Here is a 21,344-nt window from a genome sequence, read left to right as displayed (position 1 = left end):
CTGCTGACCAGCACTTCCTTCACAACTTATCATATGGTTGGAATTTTATCCTGTGAATTAGCTATTCTATCTGCATGCCACATACTCTTTGCCTTTCTAATAACATTTTTAAACACCTTACAGTACTATTATGTAATGGGCTACTATAGCCTGATTCTGAGTACTTCTAACATTTTGATATAATTCCCGCTTAATTCTACATGATATCCCTACCCCACTAGTCAGCCACCCGGGCTGCCTAGTACTCCGTTTAGAACGTTCTAATGGAAAGAAACTGTCAAACAGCATGAGAAATGTGTTAAGGAAAGCATTGCATTTATCATCTATGTTATCGGTACTATAGACATCCTGCCACTCTTGTTCCTTGACAAGCTTAAAAAATGCTCTGTTGCTTTTGGATTAACTTTCCAACTTAATTTGTTATCATATGTGACATTTGTTTCAGTACAAAAGCATTTTAGTGTTAAAATTTGTGCATCATGGTCTGAAATGCCATTCAAGCGTTAACTAACGGAATGCCCATCTAGTAATGAAGAATGAATAAAAATATTGTCTATGGCTGTGCTACTATTCCCCTGCACCATAGTTGGAAAAAACACAGTCTGCATCAGATGATATGAATTTAGAAGATCTACCAACATTCTTTTTCTTGAACCATCACATAAAAAATTTATTTTGGAGTCAACACACATAACTAAATTCTGGTACTTCCTACAAAGTTAATCAAGAACCCTCTCTATCTCGAGCAGAAATGCTCTGAAGTCAGAGTTAGGGGATCTATAAACAACAACAATTAGAAGTTCAGTTACACTAAACTCAACTGCCCCTGCACAACATTCAAATATCTGTTCAGTGCAGTGCCGTGACACGTCTATTGAGTCAAATGGTATACTGTTTTTCACATTCATAACCACTCCCCCACCCGCAAGGAACTCCTTGAAAAACAGACAGCTAATCTGTATCCTGGTAAAGAAAGCCTCTGAACTGTCAAGTTATTTAAGTTGTGCTCCGACATACCAATAATTTCAGAGACAACATCGATAAGCAGTTCACTAACTTATCTCTGATACCTCTTATGTTTTGATGAAATATGCTAATTCCTTCTCTAACTGCAAACATTACGTCCTCTGAAGTTGAGCCCCTAGTTAGAGGGACATACATTTAGCAGGTATAACTATCAGCTGACTTCAATCTAAAAAAAGGTGCAGCTCTAACACCAACTACTACAGGAATTTTTCAATGAGTGATCCCACTACTACCCACGACACTGTAACCTATGAGCTTTGCCAGCCTCCCCTTCCCATACCTATTGAGGTGCAGGCCATGGCTAGTGAAACCCGATCTACTGATAGACCCAAATGGCACGACTGAAATGCGAACCATGTCCTCTGCCATCAGCGCCCTCCCCAGCCGCATGTTAACGCGTCTAACAGCCGCATTAAGCTGAGACCGATCATGATGCTGAAACAGTTGCACGAAATGTACATTAGTGTTACGAGTTTGAATAGCCATCTTTATCAGGTCACCACCTACATCATATTCCCCGTCCCTATCAAGACTATTCCCTGCTCCACCCACTATCACTGCTTGATCCTCCTTCGTAAAATTCCTATCTAACTCCCTTATGCTGCCAGTCACCTGAGCCAACCCTGCACTAGGTGGTGGTGGTGGTTAGTGTTTAACGTCCCGTCGACAACGAGGTCATCAGAGACGGAGCGCTAGCTCGGGTTAGGGAAGGATTGGGAAGGAAATCGGCCGTGCCCTTTCAAAAGAACCATCCCGGCATTTGCCTGAAACGATTTAGGGAAATCACGGAAAACCTAAATCAGGATGGCCGGAGACGGGATTGAACCGTCGTCCTCCCGAATGCGAGTCCAGTGTCCTGCACTAGGCTTCACGATGCTGGTGACCTGGTACTCACTCCCCAACACTTCCTGCAACTGCTGGCCCACACCTCTACCGTGCGAACTACCTAGCAGCAGAACTTTCTTCGGTCTGTTATACTTTGCAACTGACCTAGGTCTCCTAACTGTTGAGGACTACTGCATGTTCCCTACATCTATAGCTACAAATTGCTCCTCTCCACTCAACTCTCTCACTTGGTCAAATCTATTGCATATACGCAAAGTATAACTGTCTGAATACCTCCTCCTCCTAGCTGCCTTCTTGCCAACTGCCAGTTCCCATTCTCCACTACCATTCACCCTCCTAAACCTATCTAGATCTTCCTTTGTGCGTTGTAACTGTACCTGAAGGGCACATATCTTACGCTCTGCTCCTTTATCAACTTATTTTTACTACAGATTCTGAATTCTCGGGAGAGGATCTCGCTAGAGTGCTCACTGGCTTTCCCACTGCATTCCCCCCAATGAAAGTACATTGAACAAATCCCACATCGTAACCCACTACTCACAAACCTACGATGGAGCCCACACTTCTCACTCATGATAAAATTTTACAGTTATTGAAAAAAGCTCTATGTCTACGTTACCTAAGTTCAGTTACACCGGTAAAACTATTTATAGAACTAACGACAGTGGTCTCGAAATTCTCCGTCTAGTAAGAAAGCAAGTACTTGCATTAATACCACTACACGATAGCTAATACCAATGCCAACAAAACTTCACGAAGTTATTAGCTAAAACCAAAAATTCAAGCAGCCACTGGAACACTCAACCAAGTTTCAACACGGAATGCAAATTGTGCTGCAATATTTCACTACAAACAATGAGAAACGTCATCTGAAAACTAAAGCACGAAGTTTACTAAGCGACTTCAACTCACAGAAAACTCAAAAAAACACAGCGTGCGAACGTTTCCAAAAGTTTATCAAATCGTTTTTTCGCCACAAACAGCACGAAACACCGCTGAAAACTATTAAATTTAGTAGCTGTATAACAGTGCACAAACAACTGCACACTGCCAAATGTGAACACACCACTGACTGAATGTATTCCCTTCTTCAGTGTGTTCTCAACGTGAGAACAGTGACATATATACATCGGTGTCAGTTATGGTGTCAGTATTTAACGAACTGTATAGCACAAGAAACAGTATCAATAATTAATATCAGAAACTGTTAAAAGATAGACTTCAAATGAATGAATGTAATAATTTTTCACTAGAGTATGTTTGAAAGCGTATGAATTATCTGTTATTAATGCAGTTCCACTCAAATGAAATTTGAACATCAGTAAATGACAGCTTGAAAGATACATCTCCAATTTCCAGCTAATGTACCTCAGATAAAAAAGTTAACTACTCCACGTATGTTATAAAAATTCTCAAGTTTACTACAAATGCTCAAAGATAAGAGAAAGTCACCCGAGTAGCACAGTTTATCTTATAAAATATTATGAGAAGCAAGCGTCTGTATCTCCACGGATAACTGAACATATGAATTTATTTTAGATCTTAAACTACACCGAATTATAAGCATACACATTATTCGTCAACAAATGCAACAAAGTGTAGAAATTTATATTAGAGTATGACACAAAGTACACTACTGGCCATTAAAATTGCTACACCAAGAAGAAATGCAGATGATAAACGGGTATTCATTGGACAAATATATTATACTAGAACTGACATGTGATTACATTTTCACGCAATTTGGGTGCATAGATCCTGAGGAATCAGTACTCAGAACAACCACCTCTGGCCGTAATAACGACCTTGGTACGCCTGGGCATTGAGACAAATAGAGCTTGGATGGCGTGTACAGGTACAGCTTCCCATGCAGCTTCAACACGATACCACAGTTCATCAAGAGTAATGACTGCCGTATTGTGACGAGCCAGGTGCTCGGCCTCTATTGAGCAGACGTTTTCAATTGGTGAGAGATCTGGAGAATGTGCTGGCCAGGGCATCAGTCGAACATTTTCTGTATCCAGAAATGCCAGTACACGACCTGCAACATGCGGTCGTGCATTATCCTGCTGAAATGTAGGGTTTCGCAGGGATCGAATGAAGGGTAGAGCCACGGGTTGCAACACAGCTGAAATATAACGTCCACTGTTCAAAGTGCTGTCAATGCGAACAAGAGGTGACCGAGACGTGAAACCAATGGCACCCCATACCATCACGCCTGGTGATACGCCAGTATGGCGATGACGAATACACGCTTCCAATGTGCGTTCACCGCGATGTCGCCAAACACGGATGCGACCATCATGATGCTGTAAACAGAACCTGGATTCATCTGAAAAAATGACGTTTTGCCATTCGTGCATCCAGGATCGTCGTTGAGTACATCATCGCAGGCGCTCCTGTCTGTGACGCAGCATCAAGGGTAACCGCAGCCATGGTCTCCGAGCTGATAGTCCATGCTGCTGCAAACGTCGACGAACTGTTCGTGCAGATGGTTGTTGTCTTGCAAACGTCCCCATCTGTTGACTAAGGGATCGAGACGTGGCTGCACGATCCGTTAGAGCCACGCGGATAAGATGCCTGTCATCTCGACTGCTAGTGATACGAGGCCGTTGGGATCCCGCATGGGGTTCCATAATACCCTCGTGAACCCACCGATTCCATATTCTGCTAACAGTCATTGGATCTCGACCAACGCGAGCATCAATGTCGCGATACGATAAACCGCAATCGCAATAGGCTACAATCCGACCTTTATCAAAGTCGGAAACGTGATGTTACGCATTTCTCCTCCTTACACGAGGCATCACAACAATGTTTCACCAGGCGACGCCGGTCAACTGCTGTTTGTGTATGAGAAATCGGTTGGAAACTTTCCTCATGTCAGTACGTTGTAGGTGTCGCCACCGCTGCCAACCTTGTGTGAATGCTCTGAAAAGCTAATCATTTGCATATCACAGAATCTTCTTCCTGGTGGTTAAATTTCGCGTCTGTAGCACTTCACCTTCGTGGTGTAGCAATTTTAATGGCCAGTAGTGTAATTACACTTGCAGCAGAACACATACAAGAAGATAATCAGCAACATATTCTAGCGTCAGTAAGTGAATGCAACGCAATTTGATAACATCACAGAGACTGACCCAAATGAAATGGAAAAATATAGACTGTGAATAAACTGAATATTGTGCTCATCAGAAGACTGACAAGAAAAGATTCTGGCAGCGTGAAGCCATATGTAAACGATTTACACTGACAGGGTTTGATTAAAGCTATACTAGCAAATGAGTGATGATAAATGCCAAAACTCATATCCTGACAGGAAGTCGAGATATGTAAGCTAACCACCCTTCGCCTCATATCTGAAAATATGCTAAAAGTGTCTTCACAAATAGCGGTTACCCCTGAGGGCAATCAGATATTAGTTATTAATACCCCAGCCGTCCTCACCTCCCTCCCCTCCATTGTCTTTTGCCCTCCCCTCTCCCACATTATCATCAACTTTAGCACCCAACTAAACTATATAATGAAAGATTTTTCTTAGAAAACTTTTATTTTTAAAGTGATGAAAGATGAATGGTATTTAGTTTCTATGAGTGTGTATTTGGGTGAGGGGGTGGGGGGGGGGCGGTTAGAACGAATGACGAAGGAGTAAGTGCTGCCGAGAACTCCTTCTCAAATAAGAAAGCTAACTGTCCAACTATCCGCAGTGGAAGTGGACATTTCTTGCAAACTATGCTTGCCCTGTAGTACTTCTCCTCATTGTGGCACTTGCTTCACCTGCACACTGCAACCCAACAAGTTCAGATGTATGCACTTTTTTTGCTGTTCATAAATCAGTTCAGTGCTGCACTCCTTACTACTGAACTGGCAGAAATTGGACGGCTTCAGGCTGTTTATGCTTTGTGTCTAATCCCTCTAATAGTGCTGCTATTACTACTACTACTACTACTACTACTAATAATAATAATAATAATAATAATAATAATAACACTGCGTACAGCACTATAGTAACCTTTAGTAGTTTCTGGCTTGTCATGGTGTGAATTAATTCATTTATCTGCTTCGAAAGCGACTAATGAAGATATTTCTGGACTACTGCAGGTACTACCTACAACTTGAAGAAGACATTTTTTGAGATATTTAACATTTGTTACGTCTCACTTCTGCCATCAGTGATGTGTGGGACAAAGCACACATGTGTTTAATGGGTGAACTATCTGAGGAACCTATAATCTCCACCGCCTTAATGTTACTAATTGAGAAAAGGCAATTATTGATAACTTATATAATGAATGGCCACGGCCTTGACGCAGTGCGTACACCGGATCCCGTCAGATCACCGAAGTTAAGCGCCGTCGGGAGTGGCCAGCACTTGCACGGTTGACCGTCCGGGCCGCCATTAGCTGTTGCCATTTTTCGGGGTGCACTCAGCCTCATGATGCCAATTGAGGAGCTACTCGACTGAATATTAGCGGCCCCAGTCGAAGAAAACCATCATGACGACTGGGAAAGGTACTGCATAGACGCCCCCTCAGGTGCATTACCTCCAGGTTGGGAACCACTGCCCTAAATAAACACCCTTTTCCACACATATCTTAAACTCGAGGAATGAGTCATAACACCATGTAAATTTATTTCAAAAAATAAAGCATCACTTTTAAGGAGCCTAACTGCTGCTGGAGTGAGCCAGGAAGTGACCCACCAATGCACAGCCACCAATTCCAAGGACGTCTTGATGCTAGAATATGGTATGGAGGTGGCTGCTGACTGCGCTTGTGCTGACTGCTTGCTGATTCATGGTGTAGTCGTGCCTGACCTACCCCTCGTCGTAATAGTCTGCGAAGCCATAAATATTTATTTAAAAAAGTATCGCCTATTTTTACAGGATAGCAGCTCACTTATTATACCGATGTATGGCTGCAAGTTACATTCCTGAAAACATTTCTGTTGTCCGTTGGTGAAGAAACGCCTGTCCCGTCCCATAAGAACCCTGTCTTTCCGCTGCATTTGCAGGAGCGTGACGCTAAGTCTGGCCTGTCACACAATGCGTAAATGTCCTGCTGATGCACATGGCATGCCGACACCCGGTGCTCGCCAGTTGCCTCTGGGTTCTGCTAATGCGGCATTGCTGTACTTCCAAAGTGACGCCAAAAACAACGTGGTTGCGCTACATCTGGGATATGTTCATGCTTTTCTTCTTGCGTTTAATTGGGATTGGTAAATTTTCATATACTTTGTTGCCAAAGGAAACTAGCGGTATTGTATGGTCAGATGTGAGCGAGAGGTTTTATAATTCATGTAAATGTGGCCTTGTCAGTTTAGGTGCCACTTAACAATAAACATGAATCTTTTGGATGTATGTGATGTTTTGGAACGGCGAATAAATTATTTGTCACGATTTGAAACGTTAGTGATCTGCAAACATTTGGACTAGGTATGAAGGCATAACGATTTTTTTTTCATGTGGAAACTTTTCAATCTTTTTAAATAAAACAAACTTTATTAACATTCTACATCTTTGTTTTTCATGTCTACATACTTATTTCTCAACATACTCAATCTGGTTGCGAACACAATTTTCTGAACGAGAGACCAGTTTCTTGATAACATCACTGTAGAATGTTTGTTTTGTTGATGGATATGGTGTTTGGTTGGTGGGGCGCCCAACTGCTCTGTCATCAGTGTCCGTTTGAAGTCCCCTTTTCTTTCACAGTCCAATTGTTTGCACAGTTGAAGCTAGTCACTGTCTCGAATGAGACGATGATGATGATGAAATGGTGAAGACAACACAAACACCCAGTCCCTGGGCAGATAAAATCCCCAACGGGGCCGGGAATCGAACCCGGGACCCAGTGATCTAGAGGCATCAACGCTAGCCACTAGACCACGAGTTTCAGACTATGTTCATGGAGCCGCACCCTCACCTATGCTTGCATCGCTTTATCACTATCAAAAATGGTTCAAATGGCTCTGAGCACTATGGGACTTAACATTTACGGTCATCAGTCCCCTAGAACTTGGAACTACGTAAACCTAACTAACCTAGGGACATCACACAACACCCAGTCATCATGAGGCAGAGAAAATCCCTGACCCCGCCGGGAATCGAACCCGGGAACCCGAGCGCGGGAAGCGAGAACGCTACCGCACGACCACGAGCTGTGGACTCATCACTATCAAAGTGAAGTCGTCAAAAGTGCTCTATAAGTTTCAGAAACATATTAAAATCGGATGTAACCAAGTCGACAGTGTATGGAGGACGATCAATGACGGTGAACCGAAGCCGTCGCTGCTCTCGTATAATGTCTGGCATTGTCACACTGAAGGAGGGGGTGCTCAATATGTGGATGAACCTCTCAATTTCGTGCTTTCAGTTTTCTGAGGGTATGGCAGTACCACACAGACACTATGGGGGTGCCTTTAGGCATGAATTGCACATGCGCCAACACACTGAACATTCCAGAACACAGTGGGCGGAACTTTGTCTGCTGATGGCAAGGTCTTCAGCTTATTTGCCATCGGTGATTCTTTGCGGCTGAACTCCGTTGATGATTTCTTGCTTTCGGGGTCAAAACGGTGAAGCCAGCTTTCATCACCTGTCACAGTGTTGTTAAGGAACCAATCACCCTTATGCTCAAAGCTTAAGAGAAACAGTTGACAGATCTCCATTCTCTTCTGTTTCGTGCCAGGAGTGATGACAGTAGGCTGTTTCTCAAACAACGAGATAGTCACGTTGCATTCTGCTATGGTATACGCTACAAATAGGAGCACTGTAGCGGATGAGGTTTGGATGTTGCGTCAGTCAGCAGTAAAGTCGACTGAGTAATATGCATGACATTTAACACCTCAGCTGATATTGCGGGCAAATAAAAAATTCAGAGGCACTACTGACCCTGTGGAATGAAAAGTAATAAAGTTCTGCACTGAAATATCGTTTTTGGTTTTCGCTTTGTAACTAAGGGATTGATTTATTGCTGGAAAGTGTTATGTGGTAATTTATACTGAAGTTGTACTACTGACCCTGTGGAATGAAAAGTAATGAAGTTCTGCACTGAAATATCGTTTTTGGTTTTCGCTTTGTAACTAAGGGATTGATTTATTGCTGGAAAGTGTTATGTGGTAATTTATACTGAAGTTGTGAGTGAAAATTTTCTTTTATTCAACTGTGAGGAATACTACTGTGGATTTAATGCATATTATAGTACAGGATATAGAGCTAAAATATATGTTGCTAATTCACTGGAATAGCGTCCACACTATTGAGTATTCAAAATGGTGTGCAATCTACCCATTACCAGTTGGTAGTTTTGGTATTAATGAAGTCATTCATGGTGGTTCATTTATAGTGGAATAAAGGCAGCAATTTCATTGGCAATTCTGTAATTGTATCTAGCAGTTGTGAGAAATTGTACCTTGGTGGAGTCGTGAGTGAACCACTCCTATGTTGCTCTTGAGTGTGAGTTGCATAAAGTGAACTGTATCATTTTCGTGTATTTTTAGGGCGTTAAATATATAGAAATTCATGGATTTTATGAGTCTGGTGAATTTATTTGCTCGTAAAGGTGCACACTAACCTAGAACATTTAGTTCAAAAAATGGTTCAAATGGCTCTGAGCACTTAACATTTGAGGTCATCAGTCTCCTAGAACTTAGAACTACTTAAATCGGCTCTGAGCACTATGGTACTTAACATTTGAGGTCATCAGTCTCCTAGAACTTAGATCTACTTAAACCTAACTAACCTAATGACATCACACACATCCATGCCCGAGGCAGGATTCGAACCTGCGACTGTAGCTGCCGCGCGGTTCCAGACTGTAGGGCCTAGAACTGCTCGGCCACTCTGGCCGGCGAACATTTAGTGTTTGAGGGTATGTTGTATCACTTTGTTAGACATGTCCTGACACGCCACTCCTTTTCATATTCGTCAGGCATCAGCAAATACACCCTGTGAGTGCATCAGCGTCATTAGAATAAATTACCGGCTTTAGGAGTGGATCGCTATTCTATGACAGAACACATTTGTGTTTAGGTGTAAAATTTGTTTAATTTGTCTATTGTTGTCAATAAAGCACACTGGTTTCTATAGAGTATAACGTGACAATTTGAGGACAGTTGTCAAGATAACGTATTACGTCCTGTTTAGCCGAAATAACACTGAACACAACAATATCAAATTTAAATAGAAGGTTCTCTACAAGATTTTTCTTACTTCTAGACAGTGAAACCTTTTCTGCGTTGGTCAATATTACAACAAATCATCCAATTTGGGTTCTAAGTTTGCTATTATTTAGGATTACAGCCAAGTCTATGGAGGATGGTTGGTTTTATTGACAAGATGTGCAAAACAATACTCAAGGTCGCTCATGTACACAGTGGACGCAAGCTGGTGATCCAAACATTTTTATGCGTCTGCTAGCGGCATTTACCTTTAGCTGCGACATGCTATCAGATGCACGGCAGCTCTTACCCTCTGAAAATCCTATAAAAAGCTAACCAAAATCTTTGCTGATTTTATCAGCTGAAACTGACCTATGTTTTTTAGGCGAGAAAATATGCACTCATCCCTAGTCTGGAAAATATGGCAATATACACATGAATAGATGGAGCAGTGTGTATACTTCAACGCCACCGAGCGAGGTGCTGCATTGGTCAGCACACTGGACTCGCGTTCGGGACAACGACGGTTCAATTCCACGTCCGGCCACCCTGATTTAGGTTTACCGTGATTTCCCTAAATCGCTCCAGGCAAATGCCGAAATGGTTCCTTTGAAAGAGCACGGCCGATTTCCTTCCCCGTCCTCCCCTAATCAGATAAGACCGATGACCTGGCTGTTTGGTATCTTCCCCCAAACAACCCAACTCAAAATGAGATTTTCATTCTGCAGTGGAGTGTGCGCTGATATGAAGCTTCCTGGCAGATTAAAACTGTGTGCCGGACCGAGACTCGAACTCGGGGTCTTTGCCTTTCATGGGCAAGTGCTCTACCAACTGAGCTACCCAAGCACGACTCACGTCCGGTACTCACACCTTTACTTCTGCCAGTACCTCGTCTCCTACCTTCCAAACTTTACAGAAGCTCTCCTGCGAACCTTGCAGAACTAGCACTCCTGAAAGAAAGGATATTGCGGAGACATGGCTTAGCCACAGCCTGGGGAATGTTTCCAGAATGAGATTTTCACTCTGCAGCGGAGTGTTCGCTGATATGAAACTTCCTGGCAGATTAAAAATGTGTGCCGGACCGAGACTCGAACTCGGGAACTTTGCCTTTCACGGGCAAGTGCTCTACCATCTGAGCTAGTTCTGCAAGGTTCGCAGGAGAGCTTCTGTAAAGTTTGGAAGGTAGAAGTCGAGATACTGGCAGAAGTAAAGCTGTGAGGACGGGGCGTGAGTCGTGCTTGGGTAGCTCAGTTCGTAGAGCACTTGCCCGCGGAAGGCAAAGGTCCCGAGTTCGAGTGTCGGTCCGGCACACAGTTTTAATCTGCTAGGAAGTTTCATATCAGCGCAAACTCCGCTGCAGAGTGAAAGTCTCATTCTGGAAACATCCCCCAGGCTGTGGCTATGCCATGTCTCCGCAATATCCTTTACTTTCAGGAGTGTTAGTTCTGCAAGGTTCGCAGGAGAGCTTCTGTAAAGTTTGGAAGGTAGGAGACGAGATACTGGCAGAAGTAAAGCTGTGAGTACCGGGCGTGAGTCGTGCTTCGGTAGCTCAGATGGTAGAGCACTTGCCCGCGAAAGGCAAAGGTCCCGAGTTCGAGTCTCGGTCGGGCACACAGTTTTAATCTGCCAGGAAGTTTGAACCCAACCCAACTTCAGCGCCCTCTCAGGTCTCGCAAGAACTGTGTGGCTGTCTCGTGACGTGATGCGCCCTGTTCTACACTTGAAGCTGATTCAGAGGAGACTCCCCGAAGTTTTCGGTATTGTGTCTTTCGTAACAAACTGTCCCCCAACTGTGTCCTTTCGTGCTTCACGTCACGCCTTTTTCAGACCAATGGAAGCGTTCCTTTCATCTAATGGGAACTATCCCTGCCAATCGCAAAGGGCCTACCTTTAAACTGCCTCGAAATGTAGCCCCTTTTACTCCTTCCATATTTATTTCAGCCAGACGGACATATTGTGCTTTCCTGACGCCTAAAAGTCACACAGGTACATCACGAGAGCTCCACGGGTCTTTCACGTGATAGACTGCGTCTCTGGCCTGTTAGCAATTCATCTGGAAATTCCCCAACGCAGTTTTCTAAAGAATTTCTCCGTCGCAAGCAGCGCTGGGCGGCTACCTGCTCCCCTCGATGTATCAGCTGGCGCGTTTGTTGTCCATCTCGCCGTGAGTCACCAACCCCTGTTAGAAGCATTTCGTTGTATGCGGGCCGTGGTGGTACAACTCACGTCTGCCCCCAAACTAAAAGTTTCTTCCTGCAGGTTTTTTCACCTTTTACTCATTGACATGCAGTATTTGGGTTCTGTGTGTTAATACCGTCGAATCGAGTGTCATCCCTTTTGGTATTACCTATTGTACGTTTTGACAGGCAAATCTGCTCACCGTCACCGAAGTATGTCAGGTGACATATCCGTCTACTTGTTACGACATATAAAATATCATGTAAGGTGTGAAATTATCATTCATTCAAGCTGGCACCTTACAATGTTTCTTGCAGAGTAACAAATTACATTACGCGGCATACTGAGTCTTTTAAACTGTGCTATTTTCTCTTTTGATGTCATCCTTATAGATGAACCGCTTACTGCAGGAAGGCAACATGTTCACATATCCCACTTTGACAGTAGAGACAAAAATAGACTAAAATCGGTTTAATGCACTTTATCTCCTGACATGTGTTCCTGGTTTCGTGATTTGGTGTAGTTGCTTATTATATACATGTTAAATTCAAGTAAGACATAAGGAGAAAGTGATGGACAACTTATCTGGTGTTAAACGTATTCTACTTCTGCAGTACATTGGATTTTCGAATTAATTTTGGCGCTAAGTTACTTATTTTAAAACAGAATTGTATTTAGAAGCGATTTTTATTGTAATAAACATTGCTTGTTACATGTTTGTGAATAATATTTCATGTTTTGCTTTATTCCATTACTCGGTTATCTTTGTCTGAACCACGAGCAGCCGTTTCTGTCAGCAATCTTGTGAGCGAGTTCCAAAACTGCATTTTGTCTTGAGTGATGTAGACCAAACCTTTCTTAATTTCATTTATTTTGTTGTTATTTACGGGTGGTACTGATATGTAAGTTTCCTTTTTCGGTGGTTCCAAAAGTTTTACAGCTTCTCGAAGCCGAAAAGTGTCCATCGTCAAGCCAGCTATATTCATGTTTCTCGTAACACCATGAGAATTTTCAGCTAGAAAGGTCACCTCAGCGTATTTTGAACTATTTATAACCCTTTTCATGTGTCAAGGAACGACTTTACGAACTCAAACAGGTGCTTTTATTGAAAACTTGTTATCGTTCTTCGAGAAATATGTCTTGAGTTGAGTTCAATAATATTATCCCCTATACAGTATCTTTCCTCTTTTTTCAGCTTCCTACTAATTATTCCGAAAGTTCTATGATCCGGCATGTACGATTGGCCTCTAATGGGAAAAATAAAGTCACTGAGTCTTATGATTTCACACAGCGCCATCATCTTCCTAACCAGAGTGATGTTGCTGTTCTGACTCTCACATTTGTCCCCTAATACGGATAACATTTTTTCGTCCTTGTCGATGTTATTCTCGACATACCATTTCAGCATCGTACGCACTTTATTTGACCGCTTTCCTCCCTCACGCTTATGGTAGATGAAAACTGTCATTTCCCATGAAGTACAGTCCACAAACTAGCCGCATAGCCTCACCACCAACATGTTCCCTATCTTCAGGAAACGGAAAATTGACGACGTTGCCAGACCCGTGTTATCCTGCAAGCAGGATTCCTTTTTATGGTAAAATATGCTTTGATCGGCTCAGAACCACAATCGTCAAAAAAAGGAAAATTTATAAATTTCGGACTGGTTGTCTTCCCGCAGCAAGCGATTAAACAACATTTGTGAGAAATGTGGTTCCCAATTCCCCTGTAATGAAGGACATCGGCAGACTGTCGATGTGATTTTCGTGGATGCATACATGTGGGCCATGGTCAGAAAGATAGTGGGTCAACCGTTTTGTTGCCGCTATGTATGTTTTTCTTTCTTCTTTTTTGTATCAAGGAGACCCAAATTGTTGACGAGTGAGGGTCACACCTTTTTCAGCGAGAGATAACAATAGATCGGGAATAAGACTCCCAGTTGAAGATAATAATTTGTCGACATAAAAGTTTTCTGGGTATGGTACCGCGTCATAATGTATAAAACTACTACTGTTGGAGAAAAACCAACGTTTCGGCCACGGTTGCAGCGGCCTTCTTCTGGGTTGAAATGCGTCAAAGCTTATCATGTTTATAATTAAAGGAGATAATTGCTTTTAAAATCAGTCATTAGTTTATTGCAATATATGAAGTGTGATGGAGGTGAATTATTGTGTCATTAAGCGTCGGTAAAGGGCTATGATTCTTCTTTTTGCAAACTTAGTACACTTTGTGCATGAAAGGAATTCTTCTGATGCGTTCCTAGCTGGGAAGCCCGGCGACCAGGTGGGCACAGGTAGTGCCCACAGGCGAGCGGCGGTCGCGCGCCTATGTCGGCACGCTTCACAGAGGGCAGGCCCCCAGAGGATTAGCGGCAGGCGAAGACGCTGCATACATCAACACTCTGCCAAGGGAAGCCGTGGACATTCGCACGTGTTCCCGAGGAAGTGGAAACTATAAACTTAGAGCGAAAAACAGCTTTGCCACGATTCTAGGTAACACGGAGAGAGCGGCGAGTTGAATAGCAACAGCACGACTTGGGTGTCCAAGAATCATAAGTGGCCTGGGGAATTTTGGCAGTTTCCCGCGAGCAGAACACCTGGGAACGTAGCGGAAATACTCAAAGGGAGAAGTCTTGGTTTATTTGTATACTCTGTCTCACACAGAGTGTGGCTCTCTTTTCCTTGCGGAATGCGACGGCAAGGAGGGAGGAAATTTTGAAAGGGACTTTTTCATTGGCAAGAATATAACGTTGACTTCGAAAAATAGTAAGAGTTACGTAATTTGCGGAAGGGTGCAGACAAGATGCTGGAGGGAAGCGGCTCTCTTTCTCCAGGTGCGAGGAGCGCACTAGTATGGGGCATTCCGAATTTTGCTTCTGAGGAGGCAGGAGTTCACTCTTGAGTGCTTCCGGTAAGTCGCATGGATTCTCTTATCGCTTGTCATGAGACGATGCACTTTGCATTCGTCGCAAACAACGTAGAGAGCAAAGTTTTTTAGATCCAAGTAGGCGATCTTCACTCACTGTGCGCGTTATCAAGAGCTTAACTCAGGATCACATGTAGATTTACTACATGGCCGATGACGGTAGTACTGTTAGAACAGTTTTGAGCTTTGTTTAATGCAGTTTCACGTAGGTTTGCACTTGCAGATGGACGCATACCGTCGTCCAGTAATGATAACTTCCAGTAGCAGGTTTTGGTCACTATTTTCAGCGTAGGGCATGTTAGACGCTATCAACTACGACGCCGGCAGTCTTGATGCAGCCGCAGGCAATCAGCCGACTCCACCGCCACGCCGACCACGCTATGAACATGATAATACAGAAAATGCCCGCCTTCCTAGCTGCGCATTCTTGTTTCGATTTCTTCAATTTCTTTGCAATGTGTTAGATGCTCATACAGACGCAAGGCACAGTATTCACCGTTTGCCCGTTAAGAGAGTCATATGTTCAGCTGTTTTTTTTTTTATTCCTTCCTCATTTAATACACCAGGTCAACCCGTCTCGCGTAATTTATTTATATGTTAAATTAGAATGAAGTCATACAATGCTCATGTAAAAAGGCAAATACCAGGGCAGGCACCTTATATAATTCACTACATGTGAGCTCTTGGAACCAATTCAATTCTATTTGTTATTTTTTTATTTTTTTATACTTTCTATAGTATCTGGCGACCCAATTTTTTTATTTTTGTTTATCATTATTTGAATAATTTGTGAGTGATTGTTAAATGAATTTGATAAAATTTCAATAATTATTGCATGTGCCGTTTATTGCAGTTTCGCTAAATAAACCACTTATATGCTGAACAGCGCTCCTTGCATTTCATTTATAGAATTTAAATCAAAATTCACACCTCTTTCTCCTTCCCACACGACGTATCTATTAGGGTATAATGGCGCGTTCTAGCTATGCAGTGTCCTTTATATTTTGTTGTTACTGCTCACTGCGCATGCCATTATTACTTCATAATTTTAAAAAGGTAGTTAGTTTCATTGGTCACTTAAGGAAGAAGGAGAGGGAACTTTATTTTAATAGCCTATTGCGGTGGAGGGAGAACGTAACCTCTGTTGTCTAATGGCTCTTGTGTTATGTGCCATCATTGGTGGTCACCGTCGAATGAGAAGTTGGCTGCCGTTTACCAAATGCTGGATGTCGGCTGCGCGGTGGCAGTTACTTGCCGGTAGTACTCGTGCCTCGTGTTGACAGTGCGGTCTGTTGGGCTCTTACTGCTGGCAGCCAAGATGCGGCAAGCCTGCGTCCATCTTCCCTGTTCATGTTATTAGGGTGTTTAAGTATTTCGATGGCCTCTCTGATTTTGCTTTTCGTCATAACCGGCTGCTTGGCTAACACAAAGGCTTCGCTGAATTTTATTTCTTTTCCGCAGTCTTGCTGATGTTCTGCCACTGCAGATTTGTTGTGCTGCACTAGACGAATATAGCGCTCGTGTTCCCGAATTTGCGCTGCTATTGGCCTATCAGTCTCACTGATGTATGCCTCTCCACATTCGCATTCCATCTTGTAAACGCTTGCAGTGTTTGCATCCACCTTGTCCTTCGTGTAGCCTAACACGTCCTGTAACCTACGACCACTATAGAAGACAGGCTGCACCCCAACTCGGCGAAGGAGTTTGCCTATTCGGTTCGAAAAAAAAGGTTCAAATGGCTCCAAGCGCTATGGGACTTAACATCTGAGGTCATCAGTCCCCTAGAACTTAGAACTACTTAAGCCTAACTAACCTAAGGACATCACACACATCCATGCACGAGGCAGGATTCGAACCTGACACCGTAACAGCAGCGCGGTTCCGGACTGAAGCACCTAGAACCGCTCCGTCACATCGGCCGGCTGCCTATTCGGTCAGTAACATTTTTCACTTAAAGTAAGCGCACTGTTGGCTGCGGTTTGTCTATTTCTTGCTTATCTTTCTTACTTGTGTTCGTCGACAAGGCTGTGTGGATCGACTTATGGCTGTAGCCATTGGCTAGAAACGTTGTGCGTAGCCTTTTCAGCTTGGGTGTAATGTTTTGAGCATCATGTACTCCCTGCCGCCGTTGGATAAGCAGCTGCAGCAGCAAGTCGTATACCCCTAGCTTACTTATTTGTTACATAGTTTAATTCTTAATTTCTTTGCGTGTTTTTGGGTACTTGCATTGTTTAATTCATAAATTTCGGGCGTATTATAGTATTTGAGAGTTGTAGCATCGCGCTTTAGTACCTGAATAGTGTAAATTCACGTAGTCGTCTGTCTTCTGTTTTTGTTTTGAACGGTCAGTGTTGGTTGGTCACAGCCAGTGTGCTCCCTGCCGCCGTTGGATAAGCAGCTGCAGCAGCAGGTCGTGTACCCCTAGCTTACTTATTTGTTACATAGTTTAATTCTTAATTTCTTTGCGTGTTTTTGGGTACTTGCATTGTTTAATTCATAAATTTCGGGCGTATTTTAGTATTTGACAGTTGTAGCATCGCGCTTTAGTGCTTACTTCGTAGATTCTTACTTAAATTGCGTGTGAGTTTCGTATAGGAGGTGTAATTTCGAGTTTTAGTTACTGTAATCGTAAATTCAGGCAGATTGTAGCGCAGGCGTTAGGCATTTGTACAGGTTAGTTAATAATTTCTTTGCGTGTTTCCCTTGCGTTATCTAGGCACGGACTCGTATTTCAGTAACTGTTGTTCAACATCGATTGGAATGGACAGGGACTGTGATTGCTGTGTTCGGATGAGGGCTGAGTTGGCATCCCTCCGCTCACAGCTGCAAGCGGCGCTGACTTCGGTCGCGCAGCTTGAGGCTGTTGACAATGGGCACCACTGTGTGGAGCCGGACTTGGGTATCACGGGGATGTCAACCTCGTCCCGTCTGTCCCCAGATCAGTCTGCCGCTGTGGTTGCCCCGGTTGCTGCCCGCAGTGGGGCTGAGCCCTCGCCTGTGGTTGATTGGGAGGTCGTTCCAAGGCGTGGCAGGCAGCGAAAGACGTCCCAGGAGGCTGATCAGAAAGCCTCCCCGGTGCTTCTGACAAACAGGTTTCAGGCACTGTCTCTGGCTGAGCCAGATGCAGCTGCCTGCCCTGTTTCACAGGATGATTCTCAGCCTTCAAGGTCCGGGTAATCACAGAGGGTGGGCTTATTGGTAGTTGGGAGCTCCAATTTTAGGCGCGTATTGGGGCCCCTTAGGGGCATGGCGGCTAAGGAGGGGAAGAAATTCAGTGTGCACTCCGTGTGCATTCCGGGTGGAGTCATTCCTGATGTGGAAAGGGTCCTTCCGGATGCCATGAAGAGCACAGGGTGCAGCCAGCTGCAGGTGGTGGCACATGTCGGCACTAATGACGTGTGTCGCTTTGGATCTGAGGAAATTCTCTCTGGATTCCAGCGGCTATCTGATTCGGTGAAGGCTGCCGGTCTTGCTTACGAGATGAAGACAGAGCTCACCATCTGCAGCATCGTTGACAGAAACGACTGCGGACCTTTGGTGCAGAGCCGGGTGGAGGGTCTGAATCAGAGACTCAGACGGTTTTGCGACCGTGTTGGCTGCAGATTCCTTGACTTGCGCCATAGGGTGGTGGGGTTTCGGGTTCCGCTGAATAGGTCAGGAGTTCACTACACTCAGCTTGCGGCTACACGGGTAGCGGAGGCTGTGTGGCGTGGACTGGGCGGTTTTATAGGTTAGAAGGCCTCGGGAAAGTACGGGGTGGGCTGCAATCTCAAAGGGCGCATGGCAAATACAGGACGTGCTTGGATCAAGGAACAGTCGGAATTGTAGTTGTAAATTGTTGTAGTTGTGCTGGGAAAGTCCCTGAGCTTCAAGCGCTAATAGAAAGCACAGAAGCTGAAATCGTTATAGTTACAGAAAGCTGGCTAAAGCCTGAAATAAGTTCTGCAGAAACTTTTACGATGTCTCAGACGGTGTTCAGGAAAGATAGATTAGGCAGAATTGGTGGTGGAGTGTTTGTGTCTGTCAGTAGTGGTTTATCTTGTAGTGAAGTCGAAGTAGATACTCCGTGCGAATTGATATGGGTGGAGGTTATACTTAACAGCCGAACTAAGTTAATAATTGGCTCCTTCTACCGACCCCCAGACTCCGATGATATAGTTGCTGAACAGTTCAGAGAAAATTTGAGTCTCGTAACAAATAAATACCCCACTCATACGGTTATAGTTGGTGGGGACTTCAACCTTCCCTCGATATGTTGGCAAAAATACTTGTTCAAAAAAGGTGGTATGCTGAAAACATCTTCCGAGATTGTCCTAAATGCTTTCTCCGAAAATTATTTCGAGCAGTTAGTCGACGAATCCACGCGAATTGTAAATGGTTGCGAAAACACACTTGACCTCTTAGCCACAAACAATCCAGAGCTGATAGAGAGCATCACGACTGATACAGGGATTAGTGATCACAAGGTCGTTGTAGCTAGGCTCAATACCGTTTCTTCCAAATCCTTCAGAAACAAACGCAAAACAATTTTATTTAAAAAAGCGGATAAAGTGTCACTAGAAGCCTTCCTAAGAGACAATCTCCATTCCTTCCGAACTGACTATGCGAATGTAGACGAGATGTGGCTCAAATTTAAAGATATAGTAGCAACAGGAATTGAGAGATTCATACCTCTCAAATTGGTAAGATATGGAACTGATCCCCCGTGGTACACAAAACAGGTCCGAACTCTGTTGCAGAGGCAACGGAAAAAGCATGCGAAGTTCAGAAGAACGCGAAATCCCGAAGATTGGCTAAAATTTACAGACGCTCCAAATTTGGCACGGACTTCAATGCGAGGTTCCACAATGAAACACTGTCTCGAAATTTGGTAGAAAATCCGAAGAAATTCTGCTCGTATGTAAAGTACACAAGCGGCAAGACGCAGTCAATACCTTCGCTGCGCAGTGCCGACGGTACTGTTACCGACGACTGTGCCGCTAAAGCGGAGTTATTGAACGCAGTTTTCCGAAATTCCTTCACCAGGGAAGATGAATGGAATATTCCAGAATTTGAAACACAAACTGTGTGCCCGACCGAGACTCGAACTCGGGACCTTTGCCTTTCGCTGGCAAGTGCTCTACCATCTGAGCCTACGAAGCACGACTCACGCCAGGTACTTACAGCTTTACTTCTGCCAGTATCTCGTCTCCTACCTTCCAAACTTTACAGAAGCTCTCCTGCGAACCTTGCAGAACAGAAAGGCAAAGGTCCCGAGTTCGAATCTCGGTCGGGCACACAGCTTTAATCTACCAGGAAGTTTCATATCAGCGCACACTCCGCTGCTGAGTGAAAATCTCGTTCTGCAAACATCCCCCAGGCTGTGGCTAAGCCATGTCTCCGCAGTATCCTTTCTTTCAGGAGTGCTAGTTCTGCAAGGTTCGCAGGAGAGCTTCTGTAAAGTTTGGAAGGTAGAAGTCGAGATACTGGCAGAAGTAAAGCTGTGAGTACCGGCCGTGAGTCGTGCTTCGGTAGCTCAGATGGTAGAGCACTTGCCCGCGAAAGGCAAAGGTCCCGAGTTCGAGTCTCGGTCCGGCACACAGTTTTAATCTGCCACGAAGTTTCATATCAGCGCACACTCCGCTGCAGAGTGAAAATCTCATTCTGGAAACATCCCCCAGACTGTGGCTAAGCCATGTCTCCGCAGTATCCTTTCTTTCAGGAGTGCTAGTTCTGCAAGGTTCGCAGGAGAGCTTCTGTAAAGTTTGGAAGGTAGGAGTCGAGGTACTGGCAGAAGTAAAGCTGTGAGTACCGGGCGTGAGTCGTGCTTCAGAGCACTTGCCCGCGAAAGCCAAAAGTCCCGAGTTCGAGTCTCGGTCGGGCACACAGTTTTAATCTGCCAGGAAGTTTCATTTTATTATTCTTTTTATCTTTTTCGTACTTCACGGTGTCTAAGATGACAGTAGCATTGCCTTTGTCTGCTGTTAATATCACAATTTCGTCGTTATTCTTCAGGGCCTTAATAGCTGCCCTTTCCTCTCGGTTAAGGTTGTGTTTCGGTTGCTTGGCTCGTAGTAGAACTCTTACGGTTTCCTGCCTAATTTTCTCAGCTTCTATCGCAGATGTATGCCGGAGTGCTGTCCGGTTGCGAATACCAACAGCGACACTCAAATTGTAAAACAGGTGTTGCCTGCAGTCAGTCAGCTACGGAAAACTCATTCCCGTCCAAC

The 21,344-nt window shown here is 44.1% G+C and overlaps 1 protein-coding gene across 1 annotated transcript in view; it reads left to right on the top strand.

The window, feature by feature from the left end:
- Nucleotides 1-9,432, top strand: part of LOC126249238 (uncharacterized) — a 72,343-nt gene extending 62,911 nt beyond the window's left edge. The window contains exon 3 of the mRNA XM_049950895.1: nucleotides 9,373-9,432. Within this exon, the coding sequence (XP_049806852.1) occupies nucleotides 9,373-9,432 (60 nt within the window). The remainder of the gene's footprint in view (nucleotides 1-9,372) is intronic.
- The last annotated feature ends 11,912 nt before the right edge of the window (nucleotides 9,433-21,344 follow it).

Source organism: Schistocerca nitens, chromosome 3 (genome assembly GCF_023898315.1).
Source record: "Schistocerca nitens isolate TAMUIC-IGC-003100 chromosome 3, iqSchNite1.1, whole genome shotgun sequence".
Taxonomy (NCBI): Eukaryota; Metazoa; Arthropoda; class Insecta; order Orthoptera; family Acrididae; genus Schistocerca; species Schistocerca nitens.
This window is presented reverse-complemented; position numbering and strand designations above follow the sequence as displayed.